The sequence below is a fragment of the Rhipicephalus sanguineus genome, chromosome 1 (assembly GCF_013339695.2).
Source record: "Rhipicephalus sanguineus isolate Rsan-2018 chromosome 1, BIME_Rsan_1.4, whole genome shotgun sequence".
Classification (NCBI taxonomy): domain Eukaryota; kingdom Metazoa; phylum Arthropoda; class Arachnida; order Ixodida; family Ixodidae; genus Rhipicephalus; species Rhipicephalus sanguineus.
Window position 1 is genome coordinate 262,523,082 of NC_051176.1, and position 17,358 is coordinate 262,540,439.

The 17,358-nt window shown below is 47.3% G+C and overlaps 1 protein-coding gene across 2 annotated transcripts in view; it reads right to left on the minus strand.

Moving 5' to 3' along the window:
- Positions 1–11,261, minus strand: part of LOC119378856 (junctophilin-1) — an 89,640-nt gene extending 78,379 nt beyond the window's left edge. The window contains exon 1 of one of the 2 annotated variants that reach the window (XM_037647902.2): positions 10,689–11,261. In XM_037647902.2, coding sequence (XP_037503830.1) covers positions 10,689–11,067 — 379 coding nt within the window. In that variant the 5' untranslated portion in view covers positions 11,068–11,261. The remainder of the gene's footprint in view (positions 1–10,688) is intronic. The other variant, XM_037647901.2, reaches the window with a different exon arrangement.
- Positions 11,262–17,358: the final 6,097 nt, after the last annotated feature.

Genomic DNA, 17,358 nt, shown 5'->3' on the forward strand with positions numbered 1-17,358 from the left:
TAATACGAGAAAAATTTACTCCCTTTAATGGCAACATTTTTTTTTATTCACGTGTCTCTTACCGAGATTATCATTGCCCACTGCGATACGGTTTTTCCAAATGTTTGCAGTGATGCTCCCAATCTTACACAGCAGTCGACATGAAAGGCAGTCAGGGTGTCTGGAATATAATAATAAAATCTGCTTGAATTTGCCCGTTTTCAATATATCTCGTCGACCGTAAAGTTAGCAACGATCGGGGTAAAAGTTTACGGGAGCTAGTCAAGATAACCGCAGCGTCTGATATGTTACAGCATGATGCCTGGCACTTAAGTCTAGGTTCTTTTCCGTAAACTTTAAAAACATCCATACAAGGCTCTGAAGCAAATAAATCTAACCAAGGAATCGAAACCCGCGTGTCTTTTACCATTCTTAAAAAGGGGCGACGTAAAAACCGGAAGTCCCGACCCTTCTTTAAAGTTACCCTGTTTTGAGTGTATATAAAAATATGTGTATCCGCTTTGCATGAACGTGAGGTGCACGTAAAGCTCAATGCTAACTGGGAGCTATAAACGCTAGCGCTTGGAAAGCAAACGCCGAAATCATAACGACCCTATGTTCTCGTCCGTTTCCAACTGTAACATCATGGAATTTTCCCCAGATAGAAATGTTGCGGGGCTTTGACAAAGAAACACAAATCTAAATCTTACGCTCTATCTATCTTGATGTGTGCTTTTTGTACTTTTCTTTAAATCGTTATGTGCTTTCGTATACGCCAAGAATCTAAACTGTGACCTCTGGCGCTTCGGCCATTGAGATGGTACGACTGGTCAACCGGGGTCAGTCGAGGAAAGAAGCGTTTTTTTTAAGGCATTGCCCGTTTGCTTTAATCCTTGCGATTTGTTCTGCACTGTCAGTTTATTTTTTCTACACAAGCGACGTCAACGATTGCAAATGACCACAGGCGAATAAGAAGCCTTTAAAAATTGTTTCGGAATGAAAGACAGTGATCTCGCGATACGAAAGGTAGGAAGAAAAAATACGAAATGCTTCTTGTAGAACACTTCTACTGAAAAGCTCCGAGTTGATAACTCGGACTGAGGCCGTAATGAAACAGCATGAATTGAAAAAAAAATTTGAGTGAAATTTGTAAAAATACAGGGATTTCAGTTCTTTAGTGATCGCTAAATATCAGTCGCGACTCCATCAAATCGAAAGCATTGATGTGCTTACTTTTTTCCTGCACAAATAGATAATGGCGCTAGACGCAAGAAGAGAAAGGTGTTAAAGATACAAGCAGGATCGTTGACGTAATGAATCCACGAGCGATATTTATTTGGCTGACAAGAGATAAGCCTAAAACATACTTCAAATGATCAGCCTGGCAGCACTGTAAAAGAAGCTAGTGAGTAAAGTGAAAAAGAAAGAATGCCACTGCACCGAACCAATTCCTCACTTATAACAGTGTAAATAGTGCACCCCCCCCCCCCCCCCACGTCGTATTTATAATTCTTCAAGTATGCGCTTTGCTTCGCGCTTCTTTGGGCCTGAGCCGAATGGAACAGCGAAACTTGCCAGTCACAGTTTAAATTGCCAAGTCGTTACTTTTTATTACTTGTGAACCGTGTTTAAGAAGAGGTTGATGTGCTTAAGAGAATCGGCATTTTTTTTTTCTTTTCATATGCTGCAGGAGAAAATCAAGCCCATTTGTTATTTCAGAACATAAAGATTGGAGAAGGGGACTCGAGGGGGGAGGGGGATATTTAGTGTCCTTGTGCTTCGAGTTGTCGACTAATTCGCCCTCGCGGAGCCAATTGCTAGCATCCTGGTTAGTTCAATTGGTAGGGCTACCACCCTCGGAAGACGTCGGTTCCGGGTGTGATCCCCGGACCAGGACGAATTCTTCTGCGACTAAGGAACTTTCTTTCTGAGAAACACGTATTTGTATTTTACACGAAAGTGTTTTATGCCGGGATCCACCAAGACTTCATTGACGTATTTCTGTGACGGAAATACGTCAGTAATATACAGATGACAAAGCTCGCAGTACACGTCATGACACTAACGAGCGCCGACAGTGAGCGCTTCGGTAGTTTCAGCTTTCGGTAAAGCGGAAAGCGGAACGCCTTCGCGCGTTCACGGCTCAAGCTACGAACTCTGCCTCTCGCGTGCTACCACAAGGGTTAAATTGTGACCTTTGGTGTTAGTCGTCGGGATGGAGATGTGCCATTAGGCGTCAACGTGGGTGCATCCACGCCAAACGGTGCTGTAGCCGCCGAACACCAATATCATTGCGCAAGTTCTCATGCGTTAATGTACAACTATACTCCTGTGAAGACACGGTTCACTTTCGTGTTATACCGATTCCTATGACGGAGGGATCAGCCATGTTTTTTCTCAGAAATCCCCCATCAAAATGCCGCCGCCGTGGCCGTGAATCTAACCCGCGCCCTCGACCTTAGCAGCATTACACATTTCGTGCTAATACAACGGCGGGTGAGAAATAGTTATAGCCGTAGTTTACAGCATGTTCAACTGAGAAAGAATTAGAAACTTCGATAGATGTATGATTTATGCAACTCCTACTTACTTTGAGCATTCACTACATTCCACATTCTAGTAACTTGACTTCCATCGGTTTCAAATTCATTCATGAAGACCGACACGAATCTCACTCACAAGAAGCACTAGAGTTCATACTTGTTGAATGATAGTAAAGCATGAAGAAGAACTAACATACGTTAAAGTGAGTGGGTAATGTTTAGTTTGTTGTTCAACAACAAAATTACGTAGCCCTTGGCGCTACGAACACTGACTCTCTTATTTACTGGTGACAAATAAAAAAGAACACACAAAACCTAGGCAGGATGGAAAGATATGAGGTGTGCTCTCGATAAAGAACGTGCAACCCAAAAGCAAGTTCATCCGAAGGAAAGAAGGCGCTAAAGTTCAAGACGCGAAAATAATCCCTTCGCGACCATAAACATCAGACCCTTTCGTGGTTGGATGGATTGAGAATATTTTTTTAATTGTAAATAAACCGGAACATAGTAGCACATATTCACAGAACACACGATGACTGTGACTAGTGCATGATATAGCACTTGAACAAAGGAGCGGAGGGGAAGGGAGAGGGTCCCTTCGAAGCGTGCTTCCCCGCACTGAACATAAGGTAGAGAGCAAGCCCAACGCGGCTTATCGTCAGGACAGCGTTGTCATTCAGCGATATAGCCACCGAGTGTGAAAAGCTTGACAAGCTCATAATTTAGGTACGTCTAACGTTTATTCGCATTTACAGAGAAAAACATGACCAGCCGTATTTTTTCTTAAGCACGAAGACATAGCAAAAACTGAAACGCCGTGTCAGCGTCTTCGGCATTGGACCGACATTCTAGAACGACTTTGGCGGGATTAACCGTCACCATCAGCTATGGTAGCTTAGCGGCTAAGGTGTTGCTAGAGGATGCGGGTTCGATTCTTGGCCATGGCAGCCTCATTTCCGCGGGGACGGATACAAAAATACCCGTGCACTTAGGCATTAAGTGTACGTTAAGAAAGCCCAGGTGGTCAAACTTAATACGGAGTCTCCCCCTGCGGCGTGCTTCAGAAACACAACGTGGGTTTGGTACGTAGAGCCGCAGAATTTAATGTTTTATATTAACCGCCCCCATCTTGGTACGCCATCGGTACTTGCGCATGCAAACGAGTTCTAAGCTAGAAAAGGGGCTCCTTGATGGCTTCCTCGATGTATTGTACAAGAAAGCATGCGTACTCAAGGTCTCACACACCCTCCGACAAACCCCGCCGACTTAACTAATCTCACCTTTTGCGACACGCTAAAGATATGCGAGGCAGTACCGCAGCAGGTGAAAATCGGGGAATACGAGCGCTGATCCCTGCCACCAACCCCATCCTGCTTCGTGACCGATCGGCTCTTCTCTTCCGCTGCATGCCTCCGTCGCGCGCGCGCCTCACCTAGCTTTCTCCACTTTTCGCGGGGCTGCTCGCTTGCCAAGGTCAAGAACACGTGTTCTGACCGCGGTGCTCGAGGGGCGGCACGTTGACAAATCACCGCCGGCTCGCTCGAAACGACGGCGATGACGCCGCATTAGCGTCGAAGAGAGAGCGACGTTGCGCGAAAGGGGGCCCATTTTTCGCGCTTTCGCGCTCTACTTGCGAGCCGGAATCTTCTTGCTTCTCGCTGCCAAAGCGCGCCTAAATAAGGCTGACGACAGGGCCCTCGGCTTCCGACACAGGTCCTCGCGGCCCCGTGCAATCATCGGGCCAATCGTTCACGTCCCGTGCCGTACGGTGCGTTCCGAGATAGCTATTTCTCTTCCTCCCCCCCCCCCTTTTTTTTAGGAGCAGAGAGAGGGAGAGAGTTCTGGCTCGTTTGTCATTGTCAGAGGCAGCAGTGCACGGAGACTGCATGCCAAAACGGCCGCGCAGGCTCTCACGGCCGCCTCCACAGAATCGGCGCGCTGGCCCTGATTTCCTGTTTCAGTCAATGCCCCAATTTCTTGACTCGGGCCTAGAAAGAGGAAAACACCCGGGCGAAGGTCTTGGGGGAAAAGAAACTCAGGGAAAGTATCGAGAGAATACGCATCCTTCCGACAGAAAAACTATCGAGTGCACTGCCCCCGTGCCGACAAAAGCTGTCCGCTACACTCTCGTGCTCCCTTATGCTCTCTTCGTTTTACTCTTTCCGGTGACAAGAAGCTACTACTAAAAGCTTCTTTTTTTTATGTTTTGTGTGCACCTTTGCTGAGAAGTTTTCCAGATGTCTCTTCCTTTTCTCGCTTGCTTGTATTTCTGGACTTCTTGTCATTCTCCTTTATTTCTTTCTCGAATTTTACATTCTGCATCGCTGTGCTACCAGCCGCAGAGGACGATCGGTTATAGCGCTGTGCTACTCGGCACGAAGTCCTGGGGTCGATTCCCGGCGGCCGTATTTTCAGTGGAGAGGAACTTAAAGATTGCTCCTGTACTTGGTACCCGTTAAGGAAACCAAGGCGACCAAAATTAATCTAGATTCCCTCACTATGGCGTGCCTCACACTCATAGTGAGGTTTCCGAACGAAAAACACCAGAATTTTACTCGTGCTCTGCTTGTCAGACTTTCGGTGTGTTTCATCAGTATGTTTCTTTGGTTGATATTTGCTTATTTGTATTCGCCTTTAGTCTTGTCCGCTCCACCGCATGACCAGTTGGCAGAAATTCTTTGGAATCTCTTGCGCGACATTATAAATCTCTTAGAATAGAATCTCTTAGCTAGTTATTGATTCATACTTAGGACTGTGCAGCGCTCACAAAAACGGCGAAGGGCGAAAGAAGTGCCCACGACATGCCCTGACTCTCAAGTGAATTTTTATTCAGAAAACGCAGACAAAAAAAAAAAAGAAGAAAACTACGAAAGTCATCTGACCATGTGACAAGTCTTTCGTCCGTCTTTTTTGTGAGCGCTGCACAGTCCTAATTATATATTTCTAGCGTTTAAAAAGAAAGACACAAGTTGACTTACTTCTTCATAACATGGTAAACACGAAGAAAGCTAGAGATACTCATGTATTTTTTTTTGTCTATGTGTATAGAACCTGCTGCAAGTGAGCAATGAGGCTGGATTCTCTCTTAGAAAAGCATGAAGGGATCGGCAAAAAATATTTTAACATCGTGCGTATTTGGGTGGCTCTGCAAACCAATGAACCATAAATAAAAACATGGCCCATTAAGACAGAGTTACGAACTTCTACTGGGCGTATTCCTAAATTAATTGAATTATTGCATTTCGCATCCTTCTTGTGTGCGAAAAGAGAAGAGTCATCATCTCTATTTCTGCATCTCGCTTCGTTATATCGTTGCAGAGCTGGTGGTCTTCGCGCCGGTAACCACTGAGCAAGAGAGAGATGATAGCACAGAGTTCAACCAAAGGAGATGCAAATTGCTTCCCTCGAATTGGACACGCAAGTACGGCATCGCATACACGCTTCTTCATGGACAGGTTGAGTTGAAGGGCACCGAAATAAATCTGAATCGGATGCAGCGTTTCTTTTAGTCCGTAAATCTACTGGCTGACACCGCATCCATTTTGCGACAAATAGTGTGTGTTCAACAATGTGAAAGTGACTGAGGTAGACCGTACTGGTTTTTGGGCGAAGCTCCTGAATCATGCCACTACAGACCCCTTCCTGATCAAGTCGTCCAGTGTTGAACCCAGTAGCAACGACAGCTGTCACTGTGCGCACGCGCACTAAGCTTAATTCTGTGCCGCTATGGGCTGTGCAAGCTATTTCCAGCCGACACTTTACCTAGACGAACATGATGTCAATCTTAGCAACCGGTGAGGCGTTCGGACGTGCTCGGTATGGCTTGCACGTAAAACATAAATAAAATGCAATCAAGCGCTATTTCGAAATAATGTTCCTCTCTCCTCTCTCTCTCTCTCTCTCTCTCTATTTCGCTGATTTACAAAGATCAGAGATCCGCAGAGGTTGCGTATAGCGTAAATATCATTTCGACTATCCGTAATACTGCAGCAGAGCAGAAAAACGTTCTTTCATACTTCGCTAGCATTCTGCTCTTTTGACTAAACGTGACTGTTGATGTTCTTTCAGTTAGGATAAGAACATGGACATGCGCAATCCTTAACACACAGTGGATGCTCACGCTGATGTGTAGCCTCCTTCTGCAGGTAATTATTAACGCGCTGTATTCTTACGATTTAACGACGTGAGCTGGAACTAAATGGTTGGTTTACCGAGGCGTATCAATTGTGATAAGATAACTGCTGTAAGATGAGTACAATCTACAATGTGATTTGATCCGAAATAATTTCTTGCAGCCGCACTTGGATGAACGATAATAATATCTGGGGTTTAACGTCCCAAAACCACGATATGATTATGAGAGACGCCGTAGTGGAGGGCTCCGGAAATTTTGACCACCTCGGGTTCTTTAACGTGCACCTAAATCTAAGTACACAGGCCTCAAACATTTTTGCCTCCATCGAAAATGCAGCCGCCGCGGCCGGGATTCGATCCCACGACCTTCGGGTCAGCAGTCGAGCGCCATAGCCTCTAGACCACCGTGGCGGGGCATTGGATGAACGACCATTTCGGGATCTCTGCATATACCGAACGCACGATATAGAAAGAGTTGTTTTCACTTCTAAACAGCGAAAGTTCTGCGGCAGCTTGCTTGCGATTAAAAAGCCATAGAACATTGACCTCGTTTATTTTAAGCCACGCAGTTACCATGCTTTCACTCGGGATTTTTGGCCTCGTGAGTTATTGTACGGATTCTGTGCGCATGATCATTTTCATAAGAGAGTGAAGAAACAACAACAACAACAAAAAGGCTGCTATTTCTGCGCCCCTTCAGTGCACGGCTCAATGTCCTCCGCTTTGATGCCCGCTTCGTTCAGCCATTTTGTTTTTCACTGCTTTTTAGCGCAGTTATCTTGTTTTACAATTTGTTTTGCAACGTGTAAGCAGATAAGTAGATGTCTATGGCGATTCCTTTCAACATTTCAGTAAAAACATGTGCAATGAAGTTTGCCGTAAATAAGTAAATGTGATAAGTTTAATTAATTCAAGAACTGTCTTGTTTTTCATTGCAGGCGATGCTCGTCTGAGCTTAAAATAACTCGGCAGTGACGTGGTTCTTTTGAAGGCTTTATGAAAAATAAGCATACGAAGCAAAATAAAAGTTCACAGTGTATAATGCTACTTTTAGTCCTGGCCGCGTTTAGTAAGCGTCTGGTGGGAATGTTGTGTCTTGAAATTAATTGCGTGCAGTACGAGAGCCACTAGCCTGTGTCGGCCTAAAGAAGCTGTGAGCACGTTAAAGACATCAGATACGCACGCTCCTCTCTATATTTACGCACTGACGACACGAGTGACAAGCCATTGTTGAGCTGTCAAAAAGCAGGGGTGGCCTTGTTTGTCGTCGTTCGTCAGTCAACGGCTGTTAGTGCACGCATGGCAAGCGACTATCGGCGCTGTAATGCAGGCTCGAGGCTGCGTCCCAGGAAAGAAAGTTGAATGACAATCTGGAGGCCTGACATTCTACACCAGCTACGTGAGATGGTGAGTGATGAAAGAAAATCAGTGCGATAACAAAACAGATGAGACATCGATACCGCGTTTTCCCCGCCGTAAGCACAAACGGACGTGCACCGATTTTCAGGGCTACAAATTTTGTCACAGCTCAAGTAACCCTCCATAAGCGCTCTCCCTGTTGCCAAGTAGAATGTAGAGATTGAACCAGATAAGTAGATCCATATGACACAATCTCGACGCGAAATGCACGCCTTACATGTTTAGCATCAGTAGCCAATAGAGAAGCAATAGGCTGAATGGTAAACCTACATATGCATACACGTAAGATTCAAGCAATGTACGTGAGTTTCTACACGCGTTTAGTTGAAATTTGAAAGGAAATTCTTCGAGTGTTAACGTTGTCGTTTGATATTCGTCTAACACTTAGCCGAAGAAAACCGCGGTCAACCGGAAAATAGGAACAGCAGGAGTGGTTGGGGCACTAACGTATCTCGGCAAGTACTCGGGGAATAGTGAACGAACGAGCCAAAAAGACGGAGGCCAGAGTACATGCCCTCGTCTTTGTGGCTCGTTATTCGTTGTTTCGTGATACCTATTTGTACTGACCGTGTCGTCTTCCAAATAAGACGAATGCCACGCACTAATTACTCACGTTATTAAACTCAAGAACGACTGCGCACAACTGTCGCTCAGATAAACGCTGCCGCAGGTCCAGTACATCCATCCACGAAACAAAGATCCCACAAACTGCTCGCTGTCTGAGAATCGTCACTATGCAACAGCGTAACTATGTAGCGAAACGTCAACCTGCGGGCTACAGACGACATTGCGTACAGGTATCTGACAAAAAAAAACTTAACGTGAACTCCAAATCATGAGCACGTCGCACGCGCGCTACACGTCATGAGGGGCAAAGCCGAAGCTTCCTTTTCCCCGCTTCGAACGCGCCGACTTTCTTTGTGCCGGCGGTGCGGCACTGTAAATAGCGCGGCTCGCTATACACGCGACGGCAAAGGAAGCGGAGCGAAGCTTTTTACTTGATTGTTCGAGCCGGCCCGGGGCGCACCAGCTGAACCTTGCTTCGTGTCTGGGGGCGCGGTTCGACCCGTTCTCTCCAGGACAACACACTCGGCTTTCCCCAAGCGCAGGTCAACCGATCTTCCCTGCACGCTATAGCGTCCAGAAAGAAAAGCTGGCCTTTTTCGGTATCCCAGGCGTGAAGCGCTCGCCTTGCAGCTTCGTGAGACGTGATATCCGTTATAAAGAACGCTAGTTTTAAGCGACCGCTGCTTCCCACTCCGTGATGTTACGCCGTTTGTGCAGTTCTTCTTGCGCCTCTGTTTTGCACGCTTACTTTTCCTTATCATAATACCTGCGCATTTGCGTTGACTGAGCATTCGAAACTCGTCACTCGTGATGGGCGTGACTGTAGAATGGCAGCAGTGCGCTTATGACACTTCACGTCGGAGCACGCAATGTTACAATTAAGCTTTCTTGTCTCATCCTTGTTTCTCTGAGCAATAACGTGCAAGCAGCGAGGGTCCAGCGAATTGCTGCTGGCAGGGACCACAGTGGCGGCCGCAACATCGCGCAGTATGCCTCAATGTCGTGTAGGCCACTAATTTCGTGTTGTCACGCTACGCGCGGTCATTCTTTTGATGCACGGTGACGCATTTCAAATGAAGAAAATATGAAACGTGCGCGGCTATAAGATACCAATGAAAGGAAGTCGTTCAGAATTATAGCAGCCACTCTCATGCGAAATGTTAAGAATCGAAGGCATGTGTTTGTGGGCACAGAACGCGCTAAATGACAAATATCGCAGATACCGCAATATTGATGGATTCTGTGGTGCATTTATATGCAATTCCAATACGAAAATAAAGTGATCACGTTCTACTTTTTAGTGACCGCGAGCGTTCATTTTTCAAGCACGAGAAAAACGAACATGCATATGTAGTACCATTATTAAGCTGCACAAAGTGCTTTACAAACCCATTCTGGCTGGTCTAGTTCCACGTCTTTCCGAGTTAATTTGTGCCTAACCAGACCATTACATGCAATTCAAAACAGAGTAACGTTGCGTTTACGTTCACGATACTCGAGATAACAAGCCTCGAGTCCTTTTTTTTGCGGTGCGCTATAACTCATGCCGTCAACTGTTTATTTCATCATGCTGAGGAATACACATGCACGGAAGCACACCCAAGCACAGGCGCACAAACAGTGTTGGCCAGATTGAGGTGTCTCTGGCGGCACTTATTCACTGAAATGGGCCACTCGTGTTCCGTGCCGTGTTGCCATTCATGGAACGTCGAGAAAGCAGTAACGTAAAGCGTGGACCTCGCTCGTGGTCACGGCAGCATAGAAGCGTGTTTCGATTGGGCATGGGCCGAAGGAACACATTGCCAAGGAGCATGGCCGCTATTGGGCGTGTGTGTGTATTATATATAGCCTGAGGCTGACTCGCGGGCCCTGCCCTCAGTGCACGCGGTGTACTGGGTGGCCCTAAAGCCAGGGAGACCGAGAGGCCAGGGATGTGGCCAGCAGGGCGTCTCGGTCGCCATGGTTACAGGCCGCGACGCCAGGTACGGCCACCGGAGTTAGCGCGAAAATAGTTGGCGGCGGCGCCCAAGGTCGGGGCGGACTGACCTCCGTCGGCGTACGTCTCGGAGCCGTAGCCGTCCTGGAGGCCGTTGGCCCAGGTGCCCTCGTACTTGGCGCCGGAGATGAGCGACTGGCGCACGCCGTAGCGGCCCTTGAAGCCCTGCGTCCACTCGCCGCGGTAGCGCCAGCGGCCGCGCGTTTCGACGCCCAAGCCGTGGCGCTTCCCGTTTTGCCACTGACCCTCGTAGCCACTGCCTGAGGGCCACGTGTAGACGCCGGACACCTCGAAGCCGTAGTGCCACGAGCCGCAGTACTCGCCCTGGCCCTTGGGGCCCGTGCAGACGCCGTGGCCGTGCGCCTTGCCGTCCTCCCAGCCGCCGCAGTAGGTGCCGCCATCGTCGAAGTCGAAGCGGCCGCCGCTCATCCTCCTCGCTCTAGCAGGGCACGGCCGTCGCCACCGGCGACATCTCCCCGGTCGCCGTCGTGCTCCCACTGGTTCGGGGTCGTTCGAAGGACAGATCGGGCGGCTTCGCAGTCTTCGCGGCCGCCCCCCCCTGCGAGACGCGCGCCGATCCCCGCTCCGCCGCGCGAGGCGCCAGCGCCTCTCTCGGAACACGCCCTCGTGCGGTCGCCCACGACGCCGGGGCCCCAGCGCCGCCGCTCGGCGCGCGCCGCCAACGCCGCTGCCCCGTGCGAATGAGGTTTACTCTGCGCGACAACCATGCGCAGCAGTGAAGACCCGCGTGGGCTTCAAATGCAAGGGCTTTTGAAGTGCAGCTTGTAAAAAAAAAAAAAAAAGAACGCCTGTAAGTCCCGCTGTAACCAGCACGCATCAACTAACGAAAGGAAATGTAGCAGCTGCGCGTTAGCGCAGGTGACCGCCGTGGAAAGTTTTACATCATCGCAGAGCGCTTAAGTCTGTGTCAGTTTTTGAGCTTTTGTACAATCATCCGTTACTGCTTCTTTTTACCACTAGTTTTTCGCAGCACTTTTGCATATAGAATCTGAATTTATTTCACCTTATGTATAGCCTGAAGGACCCGTATGGAAGCCCGCACAAAATAATTAAGCTTTTTGGGAGAGGACAAACATTTTAAATATAATTATTGGGGTTTTAAATCCCAAAACCACGACATGATTATAATATACGCCGCGGTGGTGGGCTCCGGGAATTTCGATCACCTGGGGTTCTTTAACGTGCACCTAAATCTAAGTACACGGGCCTCTAGTATTTTGCCTCCATCGAAATACGGCCGCTGCAGCCGGGATTCGATTACGCGACCTTCGGGTCAGCAGTCATGCACCATCAGCGCGGCGGGCTGACAAACATTTCCAAAGAAAGTGAGAAGTTAAGCAAAGCTTCAATTTGGGCTAGTTGGTATGGCATAGCTATGTAAATGCGCTGAATGAAGCACAGACGAGAAACGTAACAGGGGACAGGACAAGTGGTGCGCAAACTTTCAACTGTTTATTTTCGCAAATTCACGAACATTCACGCCCGATGTACTCGAAATAGTGAGGCAGCATTTAACTTTATTGACAACCGCCACATTAGTTAGGAATACACATGCGGAGCATGATAGCACCAAAATGACCTCATTCGATGAACAACACGTTGCAATATAGTCCTTGTTATCTTCAGTGTTTTTTGTGTATATCTTTGACGTGCTTTTGCGAAAATAAACAGTTGAAAGTTTGCGCACCACTTGTCCTGTCCCCTGTTACGTTTCTCGTCTGCGCTTCATTCAGCGCATTTACATAGCTATGTGAGAAGTTAGGACGTGCAGTTAGATATAAAGCATCTATCAAACTGATTCTTAATCAGGGCTTTGCTTTAGTTCTAAAATTGCACAATTAAACTGCACGTAGAATCCCAGTTTCAAAGTAGTTAAAGGTGTTTGAGGAATCTGCAGAGTAATACGTAAAACAAAACGCTATTTTCATAGCAGGAAACTGAGAAAGAGTGACCCCATTGCTTGAACGATCTCTAATTGAAAGTAGTGTACAGTATTGTGATCATGTAAGCGCCAGAACTGTGCCTTAAAAATCAAATAAGCTACTGCGGCGATGAAAGATGGGACGTGACGTCACACGTAACTCCGTAACGCATGAATACATCCATTGTTGGTTTAAAGTTAGCCTACAGGGTGAAAACGACCGGTGGCGAGCATATGTGACTAAAAATCTCACTACGGGCATGCGCACTGGACGAGTTTGGACGTTGCAAAGATTGTCTAAGGTGGGCGCGGCCGACTGTCATTAATTATGAAGAGCGCGCAAGCGAGTGTTATCTCTGCGTTGTGTTTATTTTCTACGACGATTCAATGCCTTCCGAGAGTTCAGGCTGAAAGAGCACGGACATGCATGAATGCGCGAAGCTCTCGTTCGTACAGCTGTTTCATAAGAATCCAACTGAAGAACGTGCACGGCCAAACACAGTAATGAATTAGTCGATAGCGAAAGGTGCCGGGCACTGAAAAGCAGCTTTTGTGAGCGGAAAGCTTTGCCCATTCAATCCAGGATTTATGAAACAACCCTTTCACAATGGCGGCCATTGGACCGCCGTGGTGGCGCAGTGGTTCATTGTGTCATGTTGCTATGTACGAGGTCGCCCCTTCAATTGCTGCGGTCGCATTCTGATAGAGAAGCGACGAAAAAAAAAAGATCTTGTGCACCACGCCTTTGGTAGCAGTGCTAGCGGTAAGATTAAGTTTAAAATGTTAATAATTTTTTTACAGAGACTAATTACAAATAATAATCTAAAATTAAAAAGTTAACATGTTCTCGTTCTTGTTTTGTTTCTGGAAGATAAGCTATAACAGCAAAGCAGTGACAGTACGAATAGTAGTACAATTTAACTTCCTTATAACGAACACTTAGGCTACATAGCAAATTATTGGTTATAGCGAAATAAATACTAACTTTGGTTGGTCACGCTTTATTTCAGTGACATTTATTCTTCTTAAAGGGACGTACAACCATTTTTTATGGTACCCGTTTTATTTAGCGCAGCGGAAAGTTTACCGATCAGAGTGTCTAATGACGGAATGGTAACGCGGAAAACGCCGAGAAACATTTACAATCAAAATTTTCGATCTGCGGCGACTGTGAAGTCGTACGCACGCAACATATTCTGCAAACAGTGGGAGGTGAGCGCGAGAGCGGATCTTGTGTGTGGGCGACGGTTTGCTGCGCATGCGTGCACCCTGCGCGCTCGCGCAGCGGCTTGACATGTTCCACTAGTTACTGCCAAGGCAGCGCCGCTTCTCAGCGTGCAACTCTTTTTACCTTACCTCGTAAGCAGCGCAGAATAGAGTGGGGATGGATAATAATATGCATACTCTAATTTTGAGTAGTGAATACGATGCGCATGAAAGCATCACACTATACGTACAGCAAAGTGAACGACTCCATAATCCAGCTGCAAGCTGCGCGACATACCGGTTTCTTTTTCTTTTTTTTACTTTTAAACGCGATTTAAAAATCTATGTCCTGCTCATATCGCGAAAAGGATGCTCGAATCTGTCACTATAATTCACAGTCTTCATTTCCACCAGGATCGAGAGACACCACGATATCGGCTGTACCAAAGATATACAGTAAAACCTCGGTGATACGAATCTCGCGGGGTTATCAAAAGTATTCGTATCATCTGAAATTCGTATCACCAGAAAACATGGAAAATTAACATGCGACAAAAGAAAGTTGGCATACGTTTTGATTCAGTGTTTCTCAGGGCCGCAGCGACGTCGTGAACAGCCCTGGATGATTGCCAGTAAAGTTTTTAGATGTCATGCGATCATACTTGTACTCGTAAATGTACGGTGCATGCGCGCGTGTGTAATTAATGAACCACATGTGTTGTGTCCCGTGACCGCTATTAGGCCCTTCCTAATCCTACTATGCTTTTCTGCATGACATGAGAGTACTGCGGCGAAAGTGACTTAAGAAGCGCTTTGTACACAATAGATAGATGCCAAGCTTCTTCGCCAAGACCGTCCGCTTCGTCTCTTGGGGTCTTCATCCACCTTTAATAGACCTTATGCAAAATTGCTGCCCTCTAGCGGCCGCAGTGCGCATTTCCGCCATGTTGAAGGCTAAGCGCGCTCCGCATGTGCACACACGGAGCGTACTTATCGACATGTGGCGGCTGATAGGAACGGCAATGCCGACATATTTTCGTGTGCCGTGTTGCTCAGATTGAGGAAAATGGAGTGCTGAAAAAAGGTTAGCAGGAAACTAGCCTCCATGTGTTATTAGATTTTCTTGCGGCCGACGGGAAGCGGCAGATCGTTCCGTTGCTCCGGCTACTGCTTACGATTAACGTCGTATTTACGTTCGCCGTTCTTAATATATGCGGTATGTGACAGCATCGGCACTCATCAGAGAACACTCTTTCGTGTCATGCCAGAACGAGACAGTTTTCGCGCCGTGTACTTTTGCAGGCACAGGCAAACCGACTTCGTGTACGAGCTCCAAAGCTGCATAGCGGCTACTCGCGCATGCCTGCGCTGCTGTTGACAGCAGGGGCGTAGCCAGGGGGTTTGGGGGGGAGGGGGGGGGGTTCAACCCCCCCCCGAAATTTTTCAGTTTTGCTGGCGTATATATACACGCGCACATACAAACGCGCGCACGAACATCGATAAAGTATGGTTCAACCTCCCCCCCCCCCCCGAAAAAAATTTCTGGCTACGCCCCTGGTTGACAGCATTACTTTGTTTATTTCATTTCGATAACAATTACATGTTAGACAGACGCGTCATCGATTCTCAGCGAACGAACCGATTGTGCTGGAACGTGTTGTTTGTAGTTTGTTTTCGATTGTGTAGTTTAAAAAGGTAGCGTCTGGCGGGGTGCTTTGCGCGCGTATTGCTTCACTATGCGTATTTTTCAAGCATTTCATGTGCTATCACTGCCGAATTCAGAGGGGCGGCCCGGATGGCCTGACACCCCCTCCTCCCTACTTTCCTTTTTTATTTATACCCCAAGAAGAGCACATGTCAGGTTCTCCCAGCTGACGCTGATCGCCCTTCGGAAAAAAATCCTGTATCCACCACTTTGTGCTATAAAATATTAAGAGATGCTTTTGTGTGGTACTTTTCGTATGAAACTGAAATAACATGCTGTTCCCGCAGATGTGTTACATTCGACCATCGGTGCGCTACCGTTGGTTGCGCGCTGAGATGGTTTAGCAAGCGTTCAGTCGGCGACGCAAAACTGCCTTACTGCAAAGAGTTGAAATTGTAGGGCGCGAGTAGGCCCCGAAAGCGACGATGTGAACGCGAATACTCTTGGCGGATCGTGTTGTTTACGAGTACACGTCGGAAGGCAATTCAATAAAATACTAGCTAATTGGCGCCTACTTCTTGGAGTAACTAACGCGTTTCATGTTCACTTTTCACGTGCGTGAAAAGCGGACCTTTCTTACATTTTAATCGTGCGGTAGCTCTATGCAAAACATACATCAGTGACTACATTGTTTCAAAAACAACAAACAGGACAACGGTTTTTTTTTTAACTAAGATGCACAATACATTCGGTCGACGTAGCTGTCCCTTATGAAATACACTTTGAAATGGATCAACAGCACTTTCTTACCGTCATCGCTGTGCTCAGCCGCGTCGCGCGCCAATGCCTCCTCCCAAAAATCCTACACCACACGCATGATATTCCGATAGCTATATAACAACACTTCATTCGCTACACTAAAAACAGACAAAATTTACAACCAAGCGCAAAGCTTCAGTCTCAGCGACGACCGGCTTACATGTAACTCGGTGACAAACATGTACCTTCTTCTCGTTGCGAGGCAGTTCTTCACACGTAATAATTGCCAACGTAAAAACTAGGAAATGCTGGTAACGTGTACAGGCTCGTCTGACATTTTTATGCCCCGATTGCCGACTATCAACGCAGATACAAGCAAGAAGTTATAGCAGCGATAGCAATACGATTCGGACACAAGCCTCCAACATGGCGCCGAATCGGTAGTTTCGTCAAACCTCCGACAGATGGCAGCAATTTTGCATAAGGTCTATAGGACTTCATGACGGATCCGCAGCCCAAGTTTCAGTCTTGTTTCATAGAACGTCTGATTGCGGGGACACGGCTTGCATCGACGTGGCAGGCACGTGTCAACACAGTACAAAGGCGCTGCTGCCTCGATCACAGGAGCACGCGTCAACGCGTCGGGAAAAAAAAGCGCGGCGTCAACTTCATCTGTAATCCAAACGCGAAGGCGCCTAAAGGCCTCCAAGATTCGTGCCCACTATCTCGGGGGCAACGACGCACCGTGGATGGTCGCGCAGCGCGCATGTCCGCGCCCGCGCGTGACTGCCGCATCTTCCGCGACAGCGCGGGCAGCACCTGTTCGTACCTGTGCGCTAGCGTACGTTCGTATCAAACGTCGCGGGGTGCAAATCGGTTCGCAACAACCGTATTCCAATACAGTGCACGCTAATGGGCCTTGGCCGGGACCACAGAAAAATTCGTATCACCCCGAAATTCGTACGAGCCGTGATCGTATCACCGAGGTTTTACTGTATTTGTTTCGCGCGAAGCTCAAAACTCTCAAGGTGTACATGAAAGACAATCCACAACCACATTTTTTTTTAAATGTGTGGTTTTGACATTAAATATTTTGTTAAAAATGAGGTTAACAAAGTTACGGCAATCATATCACCAGACAAGATCCCATTCTTCTTCAAATAAATGT